At 44.0% G+C, this 25,536-nt stretch overlaps 3 protein-coding genes and 1 long non-coding RNA gene across 16 annotated transcripts in view; 2 read left to right on the top strand and 2 right to left on the bottom strand.

Moving 5' to 3' along the window:
• Positions 1-2,730, top strand: part of usp2a (ubiquitin specific peptidase 2a) — a 119,397-nt gene extending 116,667 nt beyond the window's left edge. For 8 of the 11 annotated variants that reach the window (XM_030381197.1, XM_030381198.1, XM_030381200.1 and 5 more), the window contains 2 exons: positions 320-419; positions 2,309-2,730. In XM_030381197.1, the coding sequence (XP_030237057.1) occupies positions 320-419; positions 2,309-2,344 (136 nt within the window). In that variant the 3' untranslated portion in view covers positions 2,345-2,730. The remainder of the gene's footprint in view (positions 1-319; positions 420-2,308) is intronic. The other 3 variants (XM_030381202.1, XM_030381204.1, XM_030381203.1) reach the window with 1 other exon arrangement.
• An 807-nt stretch (positions 2,731-3,537) lies between these two features.
• LOC115528870 (uncharacterized) lies at positions 3,538-8,179 on the bottom strand. The gene is made up of 2 exons (XR_003973390.1): positions 6,516-8,179; positions 3,538-5,248 (listed from the first exon to the last, which is right to left on the bottom strand). It is a non-coding gene; the product is annotated as an uncharacterized LOC115528870 (long non-coding RNA).
• A 12,442-nt stretch (positions 8,180-20,621) lies between these two features.
• LOC115561775 (uncharacterized) lies at positions 20,622-25,319 on the bottom strand. Its single transcript, XM_030382008.1, has 2 exons — positions 24,710-25,319; positions 20,622-24,099 (listed from the first exon to the last, which is right to left on the bottom strand). The coding sequence occupies exon 2, from the start codon at positions 24,032-24,034 to the stop codon at positions 23,039-23,041; it is 996 nt and encodes a 331-aa protein (XP_030237868.1). The 5' UTR covers positions 24,035-24,099; positions 24,710-25,319; the 3' UTR covers positions 20,622-23,038.
• On the top strand, positions 20,625-23,034 carry LOC115561774 (uncharacterized). Of its 3 annotated transcripts, none has more exons than XM_030382005.1 (4): positions 20,625-20,895; positions 21,153-21,252; positions 21,526-21,671; positions 21,909-23,034. In XM_030382005.1, exons 1-4 carry the CDS (start codon positions 20,703-20,705, stop codon positions 22,916-22,918), a joined length of 1,449 nt encoding a protein of 482 aa, XP_030237865.1. In that variant the 5' UTR covers positions 20,625-20,702; the 3' UTR covers positions 22,919-23,034. The 3 variants fall into 3 exon arrangements, with proteins under 3 accessions (XP_030237865.1, XP_030237866.1, XP_030237867.1); XM_030382006.1 differs by having other exon boundaries at positions 20,664-20,895; positions 21,156-21,252; XM_030382007.1 differs by lacking the exon at positions 21,153-21,252 and having other exon boundaries at positions 20,664-20,895.
• Positions 25,320-25,536: the final 217 nt, after the last annotated feature.

Genomic DNA, 25,536 nt, shown 5'->3' with positions numbered 1-25,536 from the left:
TGTAAAATGGTTGGAAACAAATAAAGTGTGTGTACATTTGAGATAAAAATATAAGCCGTTTTCACCGATGTCCTCGTCTTTTCTCCGCATTTGTATATCACGAGGTTCGTCAGTGAGGGTCATTCACACTTATTCACACTTTGACGCGTGCAGCTGTGAGCTCATGTATTGTAATTTATTGTATGATGTGTACTTTTAGGGTTACGATAAGACCTATCATTTAGCGTTCATTCACCACGAATGACTCAGAAAAGCAGTGCCAACATTTTAATATTTTTCAACCATTCAGCGAAAAAGATTATTATTGATTATCGTATAGGGTGCCACTCTATGACATGCAAATGCAGACCGAAGCGTCATCAACACGCCCCCTCAAATGGTGTGAAATGCCGACTTTCTACTCCTCATTCACATATAAGGTAATTAACGTTTCCGCCGGCTAAAATACTACATCAGGCATAGTATTTTTTTAGGATGTTTTCAGGATACCAATGTCAGGATATGTCGTTCACATATACGGCCTGTCGGCGAAATAGCGGGCTAATGGCAGGAATTGCGTGTATGTGTGAAAGCAGCTATAGAAGCTGAGCTTTTCTGTGTGTGTGTGTGTGCTTGCGCTTGCATGTGTTTCTGTGTGTGTGTGTGTGTCCGTTTGTGTGTATGTGTGTGTGCGTGTGGTAGTAACTTGGAAAGGTATGTTATTGACCTTATTCCTTCACATCTAGTTCATCACAATATGCTCACAAAATGATGAAGTCTTATACCATTGGAGTCCCTGGAGTCTCAGCTCTCATATGGCATATTGCATATATTTGTGTAGATAGCATGTGTTGCCAGATAGGATTGGCAATTTCCAGCCCAACTATATACAAAAAAATGCCCAATCACCCAAAAACCCGCCCAAAACATATATTGCCAGAAAACCGATTGATTATATACTTCTTCAATCATAAATAAACAAATATACACCTAAACGCAACCTGATTATTAAAGGACAATTCCGGTATTTTGAACATTGAGCCCCCTTTCTGGTTTGTTTAGGATGAAATAGAGTGGGTGACACCGAAATTTGAACTATTAGTCCTTTCTCGGGTATTGGGCTCATTTTGAATCGCTCCTGCCTGCTTCACAATGGTTGTCTGTGTGCATACACAAACCTGTGAACCCAGCAACCCTAAACGTTCGTTTTCAAAAATGTGCAAGTAACCGAGTGGTTGGCGGCATTCGTGAAGTTAAAAAAAAAATTATCAGCGCAATATATGGTTTCTGTCGTGTTTTATTGCACATTTATCGCCAGTTGATTTCAGTTGGAAGACTCATTACTGCTCGCTGATATTACTCCGCCGAACCGGAAAGGTGGGCTGTTTACGTTGGTTAGAAGTCTTGTACCGTGAGCACCTCGGATTAGGGAAAATCACATAGAAAATCACTGAAAATGGATTATGAAAGGTGGCTTCTGGAGGACGCACTCGATTTTGATTTTGACGGCAGAGGATATCGGTTTGAACCAGAATTCACCCAAGAGGAGCTACGGGAGATGGAGGCTAGGGCTACGGAGGCGCCTGAAGCTCCGGCTGAAGCGGTCCCCAGGTTCACGGGAAATTGGTGGTGTGCCTGTGGGAAGTGCAGGCAGATGCAGACGGAAGTCGAAAGTAGGTGCTGCACGGAGTGGGACCTTGTGCGGAAGTTTATATGCGGTTGTGAGGTATCTGAAGAAATAGTTCCAATTAGCAACTAACACGGATGGAAACCATATATTGCGCCGATCATTTTTTTTTAAACTTCACGAATGCCACTAACCACTCGGTTACTTGCACATTTTTGAAAACGAACGTTTAGGGTTGCTGGGTTGACAGGTTTGTGTATGCACACAGACAACCTTTGTGAAGCAGGCAGGAGCGATTCAAAATGAGCCCAATACCCGAGAAAGGACTAATAGTTCAAATTTCGGTGTCACCCACTCTATTTCATCCTAAACAAACCAGAAAGGGGGCTCAATCTTCAAAATACCGGAATTGTCCTTTAACTATGACGTCATGTGGCATGCAAGGAACCTCTCCTCTGTCTCTCTGACACGCACAAACCTCACAATTTCTGTGTAAAGAACACACTGACAGCAGCAGAAAATTGGTCGTCAATGAGATGACGTTAATACACAACACAAAATAGGCAGGTAAAAGACCAATGGTGAGCACAATTAACACCTGAATGCGACCTAATTGAGTCAATCTCTCTCTCTCTCTCTCTCTCTTTCTCTTTCTCTTTCTCTTTCTCTCTCTCTCTCTCTCTCTCTCTCTCTCTCTCTCAGGGTAACGCCAATGTCCTCCAGCCAAGTGCGCAGTAGTGATGCGTACGTGTTGTTCTATGAGCTGGCCTCCTCCTCACGGATGTAAACCCCCCCCGTCAACCCCATCTCCCCCCTCATCCTCTCCTACGATGACGCTGAACGACAGGAAGGCCAAGGCGCCACAGACACAGACACACACGCAAATGCACACAGACATACACACAGATGCACACACACACACACTCAGACACACACACACAAGCAAATAGAGTGAAAATAAATAAATCTCATTATTTTCTTCCTCAACCCATCTGGTCATTATCGTCCAATTCCGCTGAAACAGTGTGTGTGTGTGTGTGTGTGTGTGTGTGTGTGTGTGTGTGTGTGTGTGTGTGTGTGTGTGTGTGTGTGTGTGTGTGTGTGTGTGTGTGTGTGTGTGTGTGTGTGTGTGTGTGTGTTTGAACAGATCAGAAGTCTCCCTCTATGCACTGCAAAATGAACCGAACTCTCATCCCAACAGCGCCTTTACTTCACACAAAAACGGATCTTCTCGTTTGCCTCAAACATTTAAATTAAGACATTTTCTCCCCAAGAAATGTCTCTAATTTTGGCTTTTTGTGTTTTGATTTGGATCTTTTTGTATGTTCTAGTTTTGTTTATCTGCAATGTCCCTCATTATCACAAGGTTATCATGACATTGTTATTCATTATTAATTGCCATGGCGTTATTTGAGATATTCTATGTTGACAGTTCCTGCAATGATGGTTCCGATGTTACACTCTCACTCTACCAGCCCTTCCACTGCGGTACCACACTCCTTTACGTTATAACATGCTCTCTCTCTCTCTCTCTCTCTCTCTCCCTCTCTCTCTCTCTCTCTCTCTCTCTCTCTCTCTCTCTCTCTCTCTCTCCCTCTCTCTCTCTCTCTCTCTCTCTCTCTCTCTCTCCCTCTCTCTCTCTCTCTCTCTCTCCCTCTCTCTCTCTCTCTCTCTCTCTCTCTCTCTCTCTCTCTCTCTCCCTCTCTCTCTCTCTCTCTCTCTCTCTCTCTCTCTCTCTCTCACTCTCTCTCTCTCTCTCTCTCTCTCTCTCTCTCTCTCTCTCTCACTCTCTCTCTCTCTCTCTCTCTCTCTCTCTCTCTCTCTCTCTCTCTCTCTCTCTCTCTCCCTCTCTCTCTCTCTCTCTCTCTCCCTCTCTCTCTCTCTCTCTCTCTCTCTCTCTCTCTCTCTCTCTCTCCCTCTCTCTCTCTCTCTCTCTCTCTCTCTCTCTCTCTCTCTCTCTCTCTCTCTCTCTCTCTCTCTCTCTCTCTCTCTCTCTCTCTCTCCCTCTCTCTCTCTCTCTCTCTCTCTCTCTCTCTCTCGGGAGGCCGGTGGCACTGTGAGTGTTGCACTGTCTAAGAGACACCATAATACTCTGTTGTTATAGTTTTTTTATTTGTAGTCTTTTTTTTCCCACTGCTAATGATGTTTTAACAGTACTGTGAATACATGAATGAATGGACATATTGTGTATGAACATATTAGAAGACAACATGCTGACAATGAGGACTTTTACTTGCAGCACAAGATCCTTTCTTCCTCTTCTTCTTGTTTCTTTGCCATTGAACAACATGGAAAGAATGTTTTCAAGAAAAAAAGATCACAATATCAGTATATTTTTATATCCTGATGCAATATGGAGAATGTACTATACAGTGGTGCTGAAAATGACCCATAACTGTTTTCAGTTGGTTAATTTAACAAGTTTCAAGAGAGATTAAACAAAAAATGATATTTATGCTTACAGTTGATAATGTGATGTGTCACTTTTTAACAGTCGCAGTTATAAGTATATACTTGTGAATAAATAAATTATATACCTACAACTGGTTTTACTTTTAAAGCAATGTGTCTTTGTGGATTCTTGTTCGATGTCTGGAAGATAAATGGATTTGTAGACAATTGTTCCTCATATGAACTACTGGGTTAAACGCAACTGGAAGGATTAACTGGAATATTTAAAATACCCATTCAGATTTCCTCTATTTGATACACTACTTTCTTATCGCAGGTAGCTCTCACACACACACACACACACACACACACACACACACACACACACACTGCCAGTGATATGAGTAGGCCTACGATTCTTTCTCGTGCGCACAACATACTTTCTCGTGCGCACGAGATACTTTCTCGTGCGCACGAGATACTTTCTCGTGCTCACGGGATACTTTTCTTTTTTTTTTCATGACCCTTTACGGGTTCCGTACAATCCTTATACACACGTCTGATAAAAGTATTATGATTGATAAAAGCATCATTTGCTACCATACTATGAATCAAAACAGCAAGCCTATTTGATACAGAATCACTAAACACATCATAAGCAAAATAAATCAAATTACCCATTATAAATTACGGTATGTAACCTACAACGCACGATGCCACTCCAATGTACGATGCCACAACCGCGTTGCTTCAATTATCTCACTCTGGTGTTCAGGGGCCACATATTTTCTGCCTATCTCGTCCAATTTATCCATAACATAGGTTTCGGACAGCAGATCACATAGCATAGATTCAGATACACTTATGATTTTTTCAGGTGCCAATCGATAGACCCGTTGTGTTTTTTTAAATAGTTTCTAAAAGTATCTGGAAGGGATATCTACCCAACACAACACATATCATCGTAATGGGTTTCGTAATGATACTGAGATGGCATACAGGCATGTATGGCATTGTTGACTCGGACAGTTGTACGCGCACCCCCAACAGTCTGAACGGACCTTCCTTCCGGGCCATCCACCTGCTCCAATACCCAAATCTGTAACCGGCTCACTGTCGGGCCCCCGATGTGGCAGTAAGGTCAGATTCAATCCAGTCGTTTGTCAAAACCATGTTCGGGTTGTACACAATTTAAATAACCGCACTCTGTGTTGGCTTCTTCATGTGGGGGATGATCAGCATACACCTGTTCTGCGCAACATAAAACAAAAATACATAAGACTTACACACCACACACACATAATAATATATTAATGATATATATATTCACCATTTTCTATAGCTAGTGGCCTGTTGCATCCAACCCATCCAGCACAATACCACCATCGCGGTGATCTGGTGAACCCTCTTCACCAGCATCTGATAAAAATAGCTGTTTTTTAACATCCTTAGTAGCACACATGCTCCTTGGGGTATTGGGGTACCACTCAGTGGAGGGACACAGGTACTTCTTTACCACTCTGTCTATCTTCTCAAAAATCGAGAGTATCGAGGGCAAATCCCACTACTGGATAAAAAAGATAGTTTCAAAACAATCGACAGATTTTACAGCACTGTCCCAGGGCAAAACCGGGCCTCCGGTAATACCCTTGGATCAACGCATCGCTTAATCCATGCGGTATAACACATCTCCATAAGCCCATCTCCATTGGGTGACACAGGGTCTCTGTGTAGATACCCACCGTTCAGCATCCAGCTCAGGGCATACCTTTACACGGAAACGTACCCAATCTTCTGTATACATACGCATCTCATCATCACAGTCTTTTGCTTTTAATAGGACATAATATGTCCATATTATGCCTGAATGACACTTCGGTACGCTGGTCTTTCACACCTAAGACAGGTCTCATTCTTCTAATTGAGGCATGTTTTTTTTTTTTATTAGAAGCAAGGTTTGATTGAGGTGTATGATAGCCGGACATACCCAAAGGTGGTTGATTTTCAATGTCTATGAACACGACACTTTCGCTGGTCGTGTGGAGTATGTTGATATGAAACGCTGTCTGTGGCTGGGCTATGGTGTGGTTGTAATGTCGTGAGGCCATACCAACACTCGTTTTTATATTGCACCCCCAACCCCACCCCGGTCGCTACAACTGTAAATCAGGCTGTCTCACACACACACACACACACACACACACACACACACAGGGACCCACCCCATCGAACCACCTCCAAAGAGGCCCCCACCCTTCGCAATCCCCCACAGACCGGAAACGGAAGGGGGGTTGTGGCCCCCACCCTCACACCCTGACCGGAAGCTGAAGCCCTCAGGAATGTGCCTTTTTGGGGTCTATTATCTACTACTGAGGGTAACCATGCCTGCAGCGCCCGTGGCCATCATGATGCCATACCGACACCCTGTAGCCGGTAAGAACCCTCTCTTCTGTCACACATGCACAGAAACAAATTGTTAGTGTGGTGACACTATTACATCCATGTGAATTTTTATTACCAGGTCATGTTGAGGCTACAACAGGCACAATGCCAGAGGGCGTAACATTGTGGAGAGGTCGTTCAGGATCCTCAAAACCCACTGGTGGGCCATCTTCCTGCAGTATCTGGAGATCCGGTCTCTGTTTGCGAGGCTTGCTGCCCAGGTTTCTGCTCCTGCAGGAATGGACATTTGCCTGGGAGAACATGAACAAACACACACACACACACACACACACACACACACACACACACACACACACACGAACATGCACACACACACCTTGTATTTATTCCTTGCTTTGTAAATTAATGTCCATATTTGTAATGACAAATGTTATATTCTCCTTTGTATGTAGTTTACTTGCTCAATCGGTTCAGTAATGTTAACTCCAGTTTTGATGTGTAAATAAGTTGTTTATGTTTTTTGGTTGCAATGTTATGCTTAATAAAGCAGCGATTTTCTTCTTGAAACTCTTACCTCCTGAAGTCCTTGTGTAACACTCCAGTATACTTGTGAAATGCAAAAATATAGAAATACACTGTTGCTATGAAGTAGCGGATGAACTAGATTTATTAAAAAAAAATCAATCAATTGCTCAAACAGGGACAGGTACCGTTCAGCCCTTATTGCTGCCGCCCTCTCCCTCTCCTCTCTCGCCACTGCCTCTCTCTCTCTCTGCCTCTCTCTCTCTCTCCTCTTCCCATTCTCCCTGCTCCCTCAAAAGCTCCAGCAGACTGCCCCTAGGTCTCTTTCTGCTGCTACTTCTCTTGGCTTAGAAGCCGGTGTAGAAGCCAGAGGTAGGAGGTAGAAGCCGGTGTGCTTACTACTCCACCTGTAGTGGCAGTCATGTTTGCAAAAACCGGGGGGACTGAAGTGCTGCCCCTGGAAGGCAGCATCCATTGCACCATATCACTGCCAGGCAGCAGTAGCTGTACCAGCCCCTACCCTTCTGCCGGTGGGCAGGTCCCTAAGCTCCTGGTATTCAATACTGCACTGTCAAATTATTCTCACGTAATCACACTTAAGTACACTTTATTTAAAACTCTATTTAAAGGTAAATTTTGAAGGAATCCCTGGAAAGCTCTATAAGTATATAATACAAAGCAGATAAACACTTATTCTTACTTTGTATCTGCCCCTTAAATTATTCCACTTCTTTTTGGGCTGTTTGGTAATCCCCAGGCCAGAAGTAGAAATAAAGTCCCTGGGTAAAGCAAAGCCACACTGCCACTTTAATAACATAACATATTATTCATAACAAAATGAAGACTACTGAAACGTGACTTGAACAGTCCCCAAAAACTACAAGCACTCAAAATCAATCAATACCATCCCATAAGTTGCGGAGGCCAGTGAACTGAGCTTCATTGGCTGCCCGCACCCCCATTAAGGGCCCTTGTCTCTTTAATTATCCCTTGATAAAATATAAGGCTTTTAAAATAGGTCCATGAACTGAGGACTCACTGGTGAAGCTAGCCGTCCCGCTCTGAAACAGAAAATGTCCGAGAAGATGTGAAGTAGGATTTGACAGGTTGGAGAATTCAATGATAGCCTAATTGTGGAGGTGGGGAGGCGTCTGGCCTGCAGGGGGAGTATGGAGCACCGGGTCTGCTGGGGTGATGGGGTCTGATTGCGGACAGGTGTCTGCAATCTGACCCAATTAGGAAGTGTGTATTTATGTGCCTGCTTGTCTTTCAGTGGGGTTGGAGAGAGAGAAGGAAGACGCTCTCTGCGAGCCAGAGAGAGCGTCGTAAAGGCCTGATTTCACCGGACGCGTTACGGCAACGTTACGGCTGCGGCACGTCTTGGCCGCGGTCACCGCAGCCAAGGTTCCACTCTAATCAATGAGACCATTTCCACGGGGCGCAGCTGCGGAACGTCTCAGCAGCGTCCCAGGAGCGGCTCGCCGTGCCGCAGCGCTATCATTCCGTAGCATTTCTATTTTTGCCGCAAGCCGTTGCAGAACCGCGTCAATTTCAACAGAGCAGATCGAGCCGGGCAGGAAGTGAAAAAGTAAAAGCCATAGAGCATCCGGTCAATTTTCGGGCAATGGCCGGAAGGTCAAAGCGTGGCACTTAATTGCAGTCGTTTTGGGAGTGGAAGTTGAGTACATTAGGTTTAGGATTTATCGCGTGATCTCGTGATCTCGCGTGAATACGGCTGGCTCGCAACGCACGTGGCGCTGCCGTAACGCGCCCAGTAGAAATGCAAGCAGGGCAGAGTCGCAACCGTTCCGTGCCGCAGCCGTAACGCCCCGTGCCCACTACCTCCGTCCGTTGACTGATCCCCATTGACTTTGAATGGGGACGGACGCGCAATGCATTGTGGATCCGTCCGTTCCGTTGGAGCCTTCGGCTCCGTCAAGAAGTTGAAAAAATGTCAACATTTTCGGCAGCGATGGATCCGTCATCCAATCAGATCACGTATGCAAATTTAAGCACTGTGACGCGACTCTGACGATACTGGAAAGCAGGAAGAAGCGGGAAGAACCCGGCGAAGCGATTTGATTGGCTGACGGAAGCCTCTGCAAAGACTACTCCCCCATCAGTCAGCCACGCCTTCCCACGTCCGTTGACTGACGGTGCAGTGGGCATGTAGCGTAACGTTGCCGTAACGCATCCGGTGGAATCCCCGGGTAAGACCACTAGACGGACAGAATGAACATTCAACGTTGTCCTTTTTGTTCTTGTGGCATTGTGTTTGTTTGCCCGAAGTGGAATTAAACAGGAGTTCGCTCCATTTTGCTGAAGAACTGTGTCCTGACTCCGGTGAACCCGTTACACTAATAAAAAATTAAAAAATACATACCGGCATTTATGAAGCAAAAGTAGTATTTGCAAAGTAGTAGTGCTGTCAAGCGATTCAAATATTTAATCGCGATTAGTCGCATTAATGTCATAGTTAACTCGCGATTAATCACACATTTTTTTCTATTCTAAATATCCCTTGATTTCGTGCTGCCAGCCTTTTAGTGAGATCAGAGAGTGTTGATACCAAAATATGTTTGGTAAGATGGATATAAGAGCGACCCGTAGTGAATTCAACCCGGTCCACTTGACATCGGGTAGGTGCATGACAGTGGTAGGCCTACCGTAAAACTTCAATAGCCCAGGCTTTAATTTGTTTCAATCACTGAACTTTCGAACAAAACTCTTGCTCAGCAAAGATGGGAAATACTACAACATTTATTATTTAATCCAGTCTGAATATTCCTACCGTACGTAGGCCTATACACATTACCAGGCTATCAATAACACCTACGCGCACGCACGCACGCGCACACACACACGGTGTAGGAGTGGTAGTCGGGAGAATTCCCGGTGGGCCGTAAACGGTTCGGGGCTGTCGGGCTGATTACTGCGGGATAACAATACTGCATTTATAAAAGGTCCTTGCAGCGCCGTCCGGCAGCCTGAGCTGTGCGTCTGCAAACCTCACCTAAACTGTCAACGTCGCAACCAAGTCGATTTTGTCAAGAGGGGAGTAACTGAGCGGCCCCTCCCGAACTGGTACAGCCCAGGTGGGCCTTGAACTGCGATTGGTCAGAAAGACTCGACAGCTAATGAAAACATTGAACTCTCGTGCAGGCTCGAACAGATCGAGTGACACACAAACGTTAGTTACGTATTGTAACTCTAGATTCTATGAGTATAGGCGCAGCCTTTTAAGGCTATCGCTATTGGGCTTCAATCTGATCGTCGAACCTCAGATTGAAGAGGAACAATGCGGTTTTCGCCCCGGACGTGGAACTACGGACCAGCTCTTCACTCTCGCAAGGATCCTGGAGGGGGCCTGGGAGTATGCCCATCCGGTCTACATGTGTTTTGTGGATCTGGAGAAGGCATATGACCGGGTCCCCCGGGAGAAACTGTGGGAGGTGCTGCGGGAGTATGGGGTAAGGGGGTCTATCCTCAGGGCCATCCAATCTTTGTACTCCCAAAGCAAGAGCTGTGTTCGTGTTCTCGGCAGCCAGTCAGTTTCGTTCTCAGTGGGTGCTGGTCTCCGCCAGGGCTGCGCCTTGCCACCAATCCTGTTTGTCATATACATGGACAGGATATCGAGGCGTAGTCTTGGTGGGGAGGGGTTGCAGTTCGGTGGTCTGAGGATCTCGTCACTGCTTTTTGCAGATGATGTGGTCCTCATTGGATCATCGGCCTGTGACCTTCAGCACTCACTGGATCGGCTGGCGGCCGAGTGTGAAGCGGCTGGGATGAGGATCAGCACCGCTAAATCTGAGGCCATGACTCTTAGCAGGAAACCGGTGGATTGCTTACTCCGGGTAGGAAATGAGTCCTTAGCCCAAGTGAGGGAGTTCAAGTACCTCGGGGTCTTGTTCGCGAGTGAGGGTACTATGGAGCGTGAGATTGGCCGGAGAATCGGAGCAGCGGGGGCGGTATTGCGTTCGCTTTACCGCACCGTTGTAACGAAAAGAGAGCTGAGCCGCAAGGCAAAGCTCTCGATCTACCGGTCGATCTTCGTTCCTATCCTCACCTATGGTCATGAGGGCTGGGTGATGACCGAAAGGACAAGATCGCGGGTACAAGCGGCCGAGATGAGTTTTCTCAGAAGGGTGGCTGGCGTCTCCCTTAGGGATAGGGTGAGAAGCTCAGCCATCCGTGAGGAACTCGGATTAGAGCCGCTGCTCCTTTACTTAGAAAGGAGTCAGCTGAGGTGGTTCGGGCATCTGGTAAGGATGCCCACTGGGTGCCCTGAGACCTCGGGGAAGACCCAGGACTAGGTGGAGAGATTATATCTCAACACTGGCCTGGGAACGCCTCGGGATCCCCCCGTCAGAGCTGGTCAATGTGGCCCGGGAAAGGGAAGTCTGGGGCCCCCTGCTTGAGCTGCTCCCCCCGCGACCCGACCCCGGATAAGCGGATGAGGATGAGGATGAGGATGAGGATGAGGCTATTGGGTTTTCCCTAGGTGCGAGCCGTAGCACTGAAAAAAATTGTAAACCCCAGCGTGGGCCTCAATCACGTCCGCACATATAAGCATGCGCCGGCGGATGTTCTGCTCCCACTAAACAGCTTTTCTTCAGCTATTTAAAGGTCAATGAGGCCGACCACTTAAAAGGCTGCAACTATACTCATAGAATCTAGAGTTACAATACGTAACTAACGTTCTGTGTTAGCCTTTTAAGGCTATCGCTATTGGGTTAAAAGGGCGAAGCACCATATAGTCTATGCCTCATTGGTCCCGATCAGTGACAGAAACACAGCTACATACGCGCTAGTATCATGCATCAGACGTAGCATAACATACGTCATGCGTCTAACGGCACGTCATCAACGAGCAGCTCTAAAGAGCTCTCAGCATGAATGTTTGACTCCACCTCACATTGTGCTAATATGCGAGGGGAAGAGTCACACAATCCAACACATTCTCACTCCGAACGCGTCGATTTTTGACGAACGGTCAGTGACTTTGGCTTCAGTTTCTGACGCAAAAGGTTACCCTTGCGCTTCTTTTTTCGACGCATGGGGTTTTCAACTCGTTACAATGTAACCCCTTCACGGGGGACCCGATGGCTGCACATAGCGACGCTATGAGCATTCATCCCATTGGCTAACGGAGGACCATGCGCTTCTTTTTTCGACGCAGGGGGTTTTCCACTTGTTTCAATGTAATCCCTCCACGGCAATATATGAAGCTATGAGCATTCATCCCATTGGCTAACGGAAGAGCCGATGGCTGCACATAGAGACGCTATGAGCATTCATCCCATTGGCTAACGCAGGACCATGTGCTTCTTTTTTCGACGCAGGGGGTTTTCCACTCATTGCAATGTAATCCCTCCACGGCAATGTATGAAGCTATGAGCATTCATTCATCCCATTGGCTAACGGAAGACCCGATGGCTGCACATTAACGGCGATTTTACAGTGAAATCTGTGACATTCCTCAACACAACTACACCAACGTCTCATCTCATCTCATCTCATTTCCGTCCGCTTATCCGGGGTCGGGTCGCGGGGGGAGCAGCTCAAGCAGGGGGCCCCAGACTTCCCTTTCCCGGGCCACATTAACCAACTCTGACGGGGGATCCCGAGGCGTTCCCAGGCCAGTGTTGAGATATAATCTCTCCACCTAGTCATGGGTCTTCCCCGAGGCCTCCTCCCCACTGGACGTGCCTGAAACACCTCCCAAGGAAGGCGCCCAGTGGGCATCCTTACCAGATGCCCGAACCACCTCAGCTGACTCCTTTCTAAGTAAAGGAGCAGCGGCTCTAATCCGAGTTCCTCACGGATGGCTGAGCTTCTCACCCTATCCCTAAGGGAGACGCCAGCCACCCTTCTGAGAAAACTCATCTCGGCCGCTTGTACCCGCGATCTCGTCCTTTCGGTCATCACCCAGCCCTCATGACCATAGGTGAGGATGGGAACGAAGATCGACCGGTAGATCGAGAGCTTTGCCTTGCGGCTCAGCTCTCTTTTCGTTACAATGGTGCGGTAAAGCGAACGCAATACCGCCCCCGCTGCTCCGATTCTCCGGCCAATCTCACGCTCCATAGTACCCTCACTCGCGAACAAGACCCCGAGGTACTTGAACTCCTTGACTTGGGCTAAGGACTCATTTCCTACCCGGAGTAAGCAATCCATCAGTTTCCTGCTAAGAGTCATGGCCTCAGATTTAGCGGTGCTGATCCTCATCCCAGCCGCTTCACACTCGGCCGCCAGCCGATCCAGTGAGTGCTGAAGGTCACAGGCCGATGATCCCATGAGGACCACATCATCTGCAAAAAGCAGTGACGAGATCCTCAGACCACCGAACTGCAACCCCTCCCCACCACAACTACGCCTCGATATCCTGTCAATGTATATCACAAACAGGATTGGTGACAAGGCGCAGCCCTGGCGGAGACCAGCACCCACTGAGAACGAAACTGACTGGCTGCCGAGGACACGAACACAGCTCTCGCTTTGGAAGTACAGGGATTGGATGGCCCTGAGGATAGACCCCCTTACCCCATACTCCCGCAGCACCTCCCACAGTTTTACACCAACGTGTCCTTGTTAATTACACAACATGTGTGGGTTAAGTTTATGGGCATCAGTTGTCCTGTTTTGTGCTTTGATTGAGAGAAACAATCGTTTTTTTGATCAGTGCTGGGTAGCTGAGGTCGTTGCTAGAGACCAAGACAAACAGAGCAACCCTTTCTCATCAAAATTACGTTCCCAGAGAACTATTCGGCATTCTCAATTACGTTTGTCTAAACAACGTATTTTGTCTGATCAGGTTTTATTGAACATATCGTAAATACGAATTTGTTCTCAGCCCATTTCTTGCCATTTATTTACCGTGTTACTATGGCACAATAAAGAATAAATTCATGCATTATCATTCAACTTCAAAATGTGTTTTTACAGTATAGAGTGGTGGAGGGATGACGTATGTTGGCCAACCCGGAAGTGAGCGTCGCCCTCGGTTCCCTTGACAAAAAGCCTACGGGTTTTTCCATTGGATTTTTGCAGAAAAATTAGCATCTTTGAAGCCACTCCTCAAAAACTGAAAATAAATAAATAAATAAAAATAACCGTGCTTCAAAGAACGAAATGTAAACCCATGCAAATAAAGACTTCATGGTCCTAATAATTTAAATCATTAATCTCCTGAGTGTGTAGGGTGGTATTCTTTTTTTTTTAACGGGGCTGCATCCAGTCACTTGACCGTCATGGTTGCTATGGTGGTTGCTATCGACCACCCCCTCTCCTTACATGGCTCTAAAAACCACGCGGCAAAGGAGCTGCCGTCAATTGTGTTGTTTTTGTCGTAAACTAGGGTCCGATGGTTAAAGAATTGACAGATATTCCAAGGTATCCTTAAAGGCAGCTTGGATGTTTTTATTTTCTGCAGTTTAGACTTCTTCTATAGCCTATTTTTGAAAGCAAAACACCAAGCTCATTGATTTAACGAGGAAGGGTTATTTGAAACAATTTATTCAATAAATATTTGTGAGAGGTCATTCCTTCTCCTGAGTTTGCTTCCTATTTATGTCTAGTGTACACCCCTACTGTCCACAAGCATCCCCCCCCCCCCCCTCCCCATATGGATTTGGAGAATTGTTGCCACGTCCCAGTGGTGGAGGTATCATATATATGAAAGAGGGCATTCAATTATACTACAATGATCAATTAGGAGGCCGAAGCCCTAAAGGAAGTGATGCAATAGCTAAACTGTACCTTGGGGTCTCTTATATATCAAAGGAGGTCTCAAAGGACGCATACGCTTCAACCTGTGGCTCCAGCCCTACAGGAAATGACTCAGCAAGGGCGTGTTCACACAGGCAGTTTTTTTATATTAAAAAACACCTGACCCGGGCAGTTTTTTACCAACTAAAAAACTGACAGGGTGGTTTTGTCAAGTTCATTCTAGAGCAGAATGTTCTAGAGCCAACGTTGCAAATCGGTAACCGTATCAAAGTGGTTTGACTACGCTACAGTGTCAGTTACAATGTCGAGGATGAGAAAATTAGCCCTTGTTTTGGAGTTAGATGACAACGACGAGGATAACGATGAACCTTCCCGTTTGTGGGTGCATGACATAAACCGGGGACGGCAGCAGTACGGGGCGTTTCATAGTTTGATTCGGGAGCTACGGTTTGATAATGCACGGTTCAGTGCGTATTTCAGACTCGACAAGAGTCAATTTGAAACCTTGTTGCGCATCGTTGCGCCTTCAATAATAAGGCAAGACACCCACATGAGGCAAGCCATCAGTCCATCAGCCCTAACCCTAACCCTATATTTATAAAAAGGACTATGAAATCAGACGCATGTCTCGTAGCTTATTTTACTACTACTACTTAAAGCGCTTTGAGTGTGTGAAAAGCGCTATATAAATTTAATCTATCATTATTATTACTAGTAACAAGCAGGTAGTAGGTTACCTAGCAACAGGTCTGATGTAAGCTATGTTGTCTTGCCTCCCATACTCTTTGGTGTTGCAGAGCTTGTTCTCACTTTTTCAGCATACGTAGGCAAGGCAAGGCAACTTTATTTATATAGCACTTTTCATACACAAGGCAGACTCAAGTGCTTCACATATAAACATTGTCATACAATAAAATAAAATAATAGATAAACATATGGAAAGAAATGGGTAAAATAGAAAGTTAAAAAGGCATTTTAGTATTAAAATAGAATATAAAGGCAAATTTAAAAAAGCTTTTTAGAAAGTGCAATGTATTTAAGATTTAGCAGAAAGCTAAAGCAAACATATAAGTCTTCAGTCTTGTTTTAAAGGTGCTCAGAGTAGGCCTATTTTATATGTATAGCGTCCCTCGCTGGACAGGATGTAGACTGCTAGCATTACCTACCTGACTGTCAGGCCTGCAAATGAAATAGAAACTGCTATCTAACTGCTAACGGCTACAATCAAGATCAACAGGTGTATGCGTGCTTGCTCAATTGTTTCAGACTAAACTAAATATCACTCTTTGGGCAGGTATCTGGCAACTGGCGATTCATTCCGGTCCATCGCTTTCGCCTTCAGGATGGGTGCCAGCACGGTGGCAGGCAAAGTTCATCAGGTCTGCACAGCTATTTGGGATTGCCTCCTGCCAGATTACATGCCTATTCCAGACAAAGCAGCGTGGAGAAAGATAGCCACTGGATTCCAACAGCTGGATTTCCCTAACTGGCACTCTCTATTACAATTACAAAGGCCCCTTTTCCATCATCCTTCTGGCTGTAGTCGACGCCAGGTACTGTTTCAGGCTTGTTGACATCGGGGCCTATGGAAGAAACATTGATGGGGGAACCCTCTCCTCCTCCGCTTTTGGTACTGCCCTACGGCAGAACACATTGGGTATCCCGGATGACTCCATCCTCCCAGGGGCAGAACATCTTGGCCCGATGCCTCATGTGTTTCTGGCAGACGAAGCCTTCCCCTTGCGCCGTAACATCATGCGCCCATACCCTGGCTACAACACTGGAGAAAAAAAAGTGTTTAACACCCGTCTCTCTCACGTGCGTAGAATGGTCGAGTGTGCGTTTGGCATACTGGCATCCCAATGGAGAGTGTACCGTCGGGTGCTGTGTGTCTCTCCAGAAGTGGCAGAGAACGTGGTAAAGGCCACCTGCATGCTCCATAACTTTCTGAGATGGGATGCCAGCACTACAATACCGGCTAAGTCATCTACTGGAACATCCACAGCTGAGCCATCACAAGGTCTCCAGAACGCACCTCGCCTTGGCACCAACAATGCTGACAGAGATGTTGTGGCAGTGAGGGAGAAGTTTGCTCAGTACTTCATGTCTGAAGCTGGACGAGTTCCCTGGCAGGATAACATCTAGGCACAAACACAAAATGGTTGCACTTTTGCACAAATATATTAACATCAGTGCAGTACAATTTCCATGTTCACAAATAAAAGAATGACAGAAAACATATTTCAGCACAACAAAGAAAACTTAAACGTTTGCATTATTTGCTTCACTTACATAAAGACACCAAAATTAAACATAATCACACTAAAGGCATACAATAAACCAACATACCTCGCTCCGCTTGCCAAGGGTGCAAGACAAGGGTAAATTGAGAGGGAAAAGTTGCATTCACCGGACATTCATGGGTCAGCCGTTAGCTTGCTTCATACGCTATTCACAGACATAAAACGGCATAGAAATGCGACCGGTGTAAGACAAATGAACTATAAAACTTACACACAAAATGTTTCAATATGAACCCAACATTTATATAACCAAAATACAGGCTTTAAGACATATTAACTTACGTCTTCGACGCGACTACGCGCGAAACACGCATTGCCGTGAATGCTGCTGTGCGCCTCTAAAAGGGTACCGGGTGACACGTAAACAAAAGGTTCCGGGGCGCAATACAGGTGGATACACAATAGGTCCGTTACATAGGCCTTAAAAGAACCAACCAAACCAACAGCTCTTTTAAGAGCTACCCAAAGCTTCTGTTTAAAAGCTATTCCATTTCATGCATTCATTGCATGTGTATATGCATATATATATATGCTTATTTATGTTTACATTTATTTATTTAATTTATTTATATATATTTATTTATTTATATTAATCCTCTATACAGTTCTCTACATTTATCTTTTTATTTTACTTGAATCCTGTTTTACTTCTATTATTATCTCTACTTTCTATATTAGCTAAGAGTTTATTGTTTACTGTTTTTGTTTACTTTTTATAGTTAGTTAGTTAGTTAAGAGTTTATTGTTTATCTTATATTATTATAATTATTGTTTACTGTTTACTTTGTGTTTTACTTTTTATAGTTATCTAAGAGTGTATTGTTTATCTTATATTGTATATAATTTAATATTGTGTTGTGTTTCTTCTGTAAACTACTGGACAATCAATTTCCTTGAGGGAGTCATCACAAAAGGATCAATAAAGCCTAATCTAATCTAATCTAATCTAATCTAATTTCATCACCAGCAAACACCAGGGGTCTCATTTATAACCATTGCGTACGCACCAAACGGGGCTGAAAGTTGCGTACGTGACTTTTCACGCCAAGGTTGTGATCTATAAAAAACCAACTTGACGGGAAAATGTGCGCAGCCCTAAGCAAACTCTGACCCATGCGTACGCATGGTTTGAAGGAAAAGGAGAATTGGCGACACAGACGGTGTGGTGGTGAACTGAAGTCAGACCGAAGAATTGCAGAGTGAGAAGAACGATTATGTTTTATCATCGCCCTTCATAAATTTAATTTCAACCCGTATCATGCGTTAAATCCTAATCAGAATAATTTAAGTCCACTGCGTTATTTCTCAGTTATAACTCCAGATATATCTCCTTAGAATAGAAATAAAAATAAATTCTCTATATTTAATCCCGTCACTCCATACTGTCCACTGACGGCGCGACTGCATGGAATAAAGCATCTGTCCAACATGTGTCATAACATAATATTTTTATGTGACACTGTAAACACATGATCAAATGTCAATTAAATCCCAAGTGTGAAAAACCAAGCCACACTCATCACAATCGTTGTCCGTTACTCTTGATGCTTTTCATGACAAATCAGGCATTAAAAAGGGGTTATGTTCAAGAACATTTTACGTGGGTAATTACAAACTGATTATCCAAGGCGTTCTCGTCAGTCTTATTACCGTAACCCTATAAATACAGAGGTGAGCGCCGTGGTAATGCTGCACCATATGGCACTTCTGGCGGACCATGCAGGATTCGGAGGGAGAGGGTATTTAGGGACCATAACGATTTATTGGTAGGCCACATAAAAATATGTAACTCTATGTCAGACCACTTCTTTTTTAATTCTGGGACTGTGCGCTCCGTGCTACTGACAGAGTTCACTGCTGCAGCAACATGTTGCCACTCACTCTGCTTTTTGTTGTTGGCGATCCCAATCCCGTGACCGCCGAACAAAACTACCTTTCGGGCCTCCATCTCACCCACAAGTGTCTCCACTTCAACCTCCGTGAAATTTCGCTTTTTTGATTTTCTCAGTACTTCTGCCATTGTTTCCAACAAGACATAATACCGGCATCTGAGTCTGTTTTATATGCAGATCGCATTCATGAGGTCATTTGCATTGACCATTTATGGTTAAAAAGGGGCGTGTAGAGGGCGGAACGTGAAGCTGATTCAGCTGCGCACAATTATAGTCAGTATGTGATTTATAAAGCAAAGATTGCGTACAGGTGTGCGTACGCAGTGTTTTATAAATCCGAATATTTTTTGGCGCACGCAAAACTTGGCTTCTGGGCGTACGCACATTTTTAGTAACGATCCCACGCACAGTTTTATAAATGAGACCCCAGATGATGTGGTGAAGTTGAAGTTTTCTCTGAATCTTGGAAGCAGTACCACACCCATGAACGATAAAGCTGACATAAGTTTAAATATTTTTTTTATACCTAATAGAAATTGTGTGGCTCCTATGTATATCAAAGTGGGTATTGTAGTGATAAAACAAGATAAAATGTTAAATCTCCTTCAGAATATCTAATGTAAAGAAAGAGGTACAAAGCAGATGTCGGTGTTTAAATGTAATAATTTAATTTAATAATTTCATTCATTCTCCAAATTCGATATCATAAAACAGTGACTGCATTCTACACTTTAGCAATGCCTGTTTGCAAGGCTCCAACCTTGCCAGTGTGGGTGCAAAGCTCAGAAGGAAACGCTCATGCTCATTCTCCTCTTTAGCACTGAGGACCTGTTGCTGGTAGGGGGTTATGGTTGCAGTGGCCTGCCTCTTCCTCCCTCTTTGAACTCTCATGGGCCCGAATTCCTGCTGCTGTTCTTGTTGAGGTGGTTGTGGGGGGGGAGAAGGAGAGGGTGGGGGCCTAGATGAATGAGGTTGGGGCCTAGATGAACTGCCATTTGAAGAACCAGGCCCAGGTTGACTACTCATTGTGTCATCCAATGTAGTCTGTCAGGTAAAGGAAACAAGGGACAAAACACAATATTACACAAAGCGTAATATTTTTTTTCCTTCGCAATCCACATGATTAAACACAGGACATAGTCATACAGCTGATAAGCTTCACTCGTTTGATTTAGCCTACAATTATGAATTGGCCTGTTCATCATGGCACATTAGCTCAATCTCATCTAGTCTTACCTCATTGTTTTCACACATTGCATTCAAAATGCTCTCTGCTGTCTGGCTTGGCTGGTCGAAGTTACTAATTGTGAGCCTTTCCTGTACATAAGGCTCCAGGAAAGATAGTATTTTGACATATTTCCAACTGTGCTTATGGCCTCCCTCCGATCCACTCCTCTCCTTCATTTTCTTTCTTTCTTTGCCGTACTTGCCTCTAAGGTATTTCCATTTGTCACGGCAATCCTCCCCTACAGTGAATAAAAGTAAACAACAGGCTAGGATTAAGCCCTACCAAGACTTTCGCTAGCAGCTACTAACGCTTGCGTTGTCCGTATCAACAGCCCTCAGCTGTGCCCTCAGCTGTGCGAAAGCAGCGTCCCTAGCAACCGGACATCTTTGACAATCTTCCTAATAACTATAAAACTAAAGATCAGACACAATCACTGACTAAAGATTATGCAAGTAAAAAGTACATTTCTCGCTAGAAATGTTATTAGAAACACGTTTAACGGTGATAACTGGATAGTTTGTTAGGTGAGCAGATAAACATTAAAATGAATAGACCAATTTTCACCTTACGTCAGAACGACGTCACACAGGTTCAATCGCGCATGACGGTGGCAAAAGACAAACAGAAAAATGTCGTGTTGTGCCGTGGGATGCCAGAATCGTAATTCTGTAAACAGTGACCTGAAGTTTTACAGAATACCAGCAGATAACAACTCGTTTAATGCAAACCGCAGACGTCGTTGGTTACAAGCTATCAGAAGATCCGATTGGAACAAAGACCTTATTAAAAATGCCAGACTTTGCAGTTCACACTTCATATCAGGTAAGTTAACCTAAGAACTTCACTCAATCAGACACATCACTCGGTTTGGCTTACAACAACAAAATAATGGTAAAGTTGTACGCTTATCTAACGCTAGAACACAGAATAATGTAGTTTTAGTCGTTTTAGCTAACTTACCTTAAATTGTGTTACGTTGTCTTGACGACTAGCTAGTCTCGTAAGCTTGGCAAACTCAGGCTAAATTTACCTGTTACACTATCGTACTGTCAATAACTAGAATATTGTTTTTTGGACAGGAGAGGTCTCCATGGACTTCAATAGTCCCGACTTTGTACCTTCTGTCTTTTCCTTCGCAACCCAGTGTGAAATAGACAAAGGAGATACAAAACTTGAGAGGTAAATATTGTCACTTTAGCCTTATTTAGTTGCTAACTGGAATCACATTGCATGCATCAAAATGCAGAGAATGTATGGCAAGTAAGGTCAGATAGTTTTTAGATAATTTGTCAGACCAGATTTTTGTAATGTCTACATTGTCTTGTGAAGCCCTGTTAAGCTATGCTATGTAATTTACACTTGACTTGGTTTTGGTACCTGATAACCTCCTATGATCTACCAAGCAACTAAACTGTTTTGGACTGACTGTTTGACCTCATCTCTGTGTATCAGATTTAAGAGGAAAAGAAAAAGGGAAGAAACCATCCACAGACCACCAGATGATGTACAGCGGTCCAAAGAAGCTAGTGATGAGGCTTCTGGAGCTTGCCTGTCCTCAGATGACTGCAGAATGGAGCCTGGTGCTGATCAATGCACTGGTAAGAGCTTATAATACCTTAACTAATGTAGGGCAGTCATTATTAGGATGAAACAGGTTTTGTTTATATATTGTTTAATACAGCATAACTGTGTTGTTAATGACATTGATCATTATTCTGTTTAGCACATGCTGTTTGAAAACATCCTTAAAAAAATTGAGAAAAGCTCAACTTAAACAAGTGACAGTGCTTATTTTATTAAGTCTTAAGTCTATTACTATCTAATATCTATTTCAGAAGCCACAGTCCCAAAGGTTCTCCATGATGATCTGAAACACAAGTACAGCCAACTTTCTACAGAGTGTGTCAACCTGCGTTTGGAGATCGACAAACTGAAAACTGAGAATGAGGAACTAAAGGCAACACTCATGAATACACAATTTTCCTTTAGCTCTATCAAGAGTAAAGCAGTGCAGGTTCTGTTTTTCACAGGGCTGACCAGTGTCTTATTTGAGTGGTTGAGTCACAAACTTAAAGACAGTGTAGAGGTTGTGCGTGGCTCTATGAACCTGAAGGATCATCTATTGATCGTCCTAATGAAACTTAGACTAGGGCTCTGCAACAAGGATATTGCTTTCAGATTTAATGTCACAGAAAGTGACATTTCAAACATTTTGAGAAGTTGGCTCCCTGTTATGTCTGCGACTTTAAAGCCTCTCATAAAGTGGCCAAGCAAGCATGCAGTATTAAAGAATATGCCAAAATGTTTTAAACCTAAATATAAACATTGCAGGTGCATTATTGACTGTACAGAAATTTTTATCAATAGACCCACAAATTTAACCTCCAGAGCCCAGACGTACTCGAATTATAAAAGCCACAACACTATTAAATATTTGATTGGCATGTCACCTTCAGGAGCCATTTCTTTTCTGTCGGCAGGTTGGGGTGGGCGAGTTTCAGACAAACAAATTACAGCCGAGTCTGGATTTTATGACCTTCTAGAGCATAATGATGAGATACTAGCAGATCGGGGTTTTACCATCAGAGATGAGCTTGCCACACGTGGTGCCACACTTAGGATCCCTCACTTTACCAAAGGTAAAAAGCAGCTCTCTGCTCAAGAAGTGGACATATCAAGGCGTTTGTCTAATGTGAGAATACACATTGAACGAATAATAGGTAGATGGAAAAATTTTAAAATTCTGACAACTATTATTCCACTCACACAGGTTGACCTGTTAGACGATATAGTGATTGTTTGTGGAGCACTAACAAACCTTTGTAAATGTATAGTCCCAAGATAGCTTAATTTAGATTTATTCTGTAAGTAACTGTTTATTGTCATCAACACAATTAATTGCACATTCAAGTGTTAAAATGTAAAATATTAGTACTGTATTAAATCATTTGCTTCGAAGAACATTTCATTCATCATTTTTGCACTGTTCACAACACCAATCCACAACCTTTCTTCTTACTCTAGCACATGTGTAGTGGAAATGGTTCTTGCACTTTGCACAGTCAATCATCATTCCAAAGTCTGGCCTTTGACAGTGTGAGCAGACTGTAGGTGACTGCATCAGTGGATCCATGCTGCGTGTTAACAGCTCAGGCAAAATACTCTGTTTGAAGAACTTTTCAGCTTTAGGCAGGACTGCTTGTAGCATTTCTTCATCTCTGGTGATGCGGTTGATAGCAACAACTTGCTTTGTCCAAACCACAAAGTCGCAGTACTGGGTGTTGCATACAAACATGTGTAGCTGAACTTGATGGTAGTATTCATGATTCTTCTTTAATTGTAGTGCTTTGTCTAAGCAGAACTGTGTGTCCTCGCTACTCCCTGTAAGACCATCACGGTATTTGTATGGACACTTAATCTCTAGGGTTGCTTTCCCACAGCAGGTACAGTTTGCTATTCCATCCGGCGATGCCCCAAGATGTGGTTTGTCTGGCCGCACAACAAGACCGCAAAGCTCCACTTCAAAGTTGGAATGTTGTGCTTTCATTATTTCTGTGTATTGTCTTCTGGCTGTGTCCTCCATATCTCTTCCCCAAAGTACTGCTGGCACATGGGACAAGTCTTGTTTATTGTAGTGCATTACCTGTTTTACAAGGTTTAGTTTAGCTGTTTCGGTTACTACAGTGTATACACGATGTAGGGTTGTGCTTGTTATCCTTCCATTTCTGTGTGTGTGCCAGGCCTGAGACTGTGCCTGATTTTTAGTTGTAAGCTCAAGGTTTACACACTGCTCATTAGTTAACCCCATCCTCAGTTTTTCAAAAGTCTCTTCACTCCTCTCTTGTAGTTGATTTTTGCAGAGGCATCTCAGATTGGCATCATACAGAGCGACTAGTGGCTCTGGGAGGTCCCCGGCCTCTGTGTCAGATTCTGTTGCGGAATCTGTGTCACTGAGTTCCATGGTAGTGAGTACAGCTGCGTTAGGTGCCAGTAGTTTCAATTCCGCAATGTCTTCATCTGTCAGTTCTGAATACACAAAATAAATATTAGATAACTTATTTTCATACATCTGCCATTAATAGTTACATGACCCTGATTATAACGTATGTATTTACATTAATTATAAAATATAATGAATACCTTATTGCTATATGTACATGACCTGATCTTGCCTACATTCAGATTGTGCCTACCGTTTACATTATTCTGTCTACGCTTTACTCTGACTGGCTTCAGTTGGGTGTCTGTCCTTTTAGCCTTTCTGAAGCAGATCTCGCTTAGTCTGGCTGGTTTCACCTCTCTCTTGGATGTGTGGATCCACATATTTGTCCCTGAAGTACAACACCTCTCCGTCTTTCCCATCCTGACCCACACCTCAACTTTGAACATTAGTGCAGCTGCATGGCTGCAGCATGACCCTAACCTGAACAAAACATTTTTTGTACGTTAGGCTTTACATATACGTAAGGGCAGGCTAACAACGGTTTTAGCTATGATTTCCAGCAAATAAGCAGTTACATTTTGTTACAGTGTTACAGCTAGGCTACAGTGTTACAGTTACAGATTCAATTGCTGACACTGACAATTGGGTAAATAATGAACATTTACAATAGTAAACTTATGTTGGTTTACATACCCAGCCATACAGGTGCAGTTCGCAGTAAGAATACAGTTGTTGGTCTTGTTGACGATAACCCAGGCCTTGTACAATTCTGTCTTCTTTCCCTGTCTTTGGCTAGGCAGAACCTCCGTCTTCATCACAACGAAGTTTTGAACATTGTAATCATGCCATAGTATGTCTTGGACATGACCACACAGAACAAAATTGTAAGCATCCAGAGACTTGTACGCTTTTAGCTTCTCCCGGGTATATACACTTGGAGTTTCGATTAGGTAATTATAAATCTCTGGCCACTGGATGCTAGGCCATTTCGTTTCATCATTTAACCATTGACAAGGTGCTATTGCAAACGGATCTGGAAGACGTATCCCACTGCCCACTAACGTCAATTTGGCTAAATAACAGTGTTTATCACTGGGTGACAGGCTATTGAAATATGTCGAAAACATTTTACTAATCAGATCTAATCATTATTAACTATAATCTTTTAAAAATCTATCTAGGCTACTTGTATTATTATCCGAGTGGTCCTTTTGCCGTTATAAATAACTACCCTTTCGCTGTTTTCTGCCACCACCCTGCGCGCGCATCCGAATGTTTACAAATAAAAAATTGGTCTATACTTACACTTATGTCCCAAAATCCCACCGATCGTCCTCCAGATACTCTCCTTGTGATATATGTTGTGGTATAACTTGTTGGTCATGTCATATAACTCAACATGTTCACTGACAAGAACAACAAGTTGCTCCGTCGGGAAAGACTTCTTGGTTTGGGTCGCCATTCTTTAATTTCCAACGTTTTTCCTAGTGACGTAGGTTCTCGTTCATTGGTCAGCTGTC

This window comes from Gadus morhua, chromosome 16 (assembly GCF_902167405.1).
Source record: "Gadus morhua chromosome 16, gadMor3.0, whole genome shotgun sequence".
NCBI lineage: Eukaryota > Metazoa > Chordata > Actinopteri > Gadiformes > Gadidae > Gadus > Gadus morhua.
Note: the sequence above shows the minus strand (reverse complement) of the source record. Positions and strands in the feature narration are given on the sequence as shown.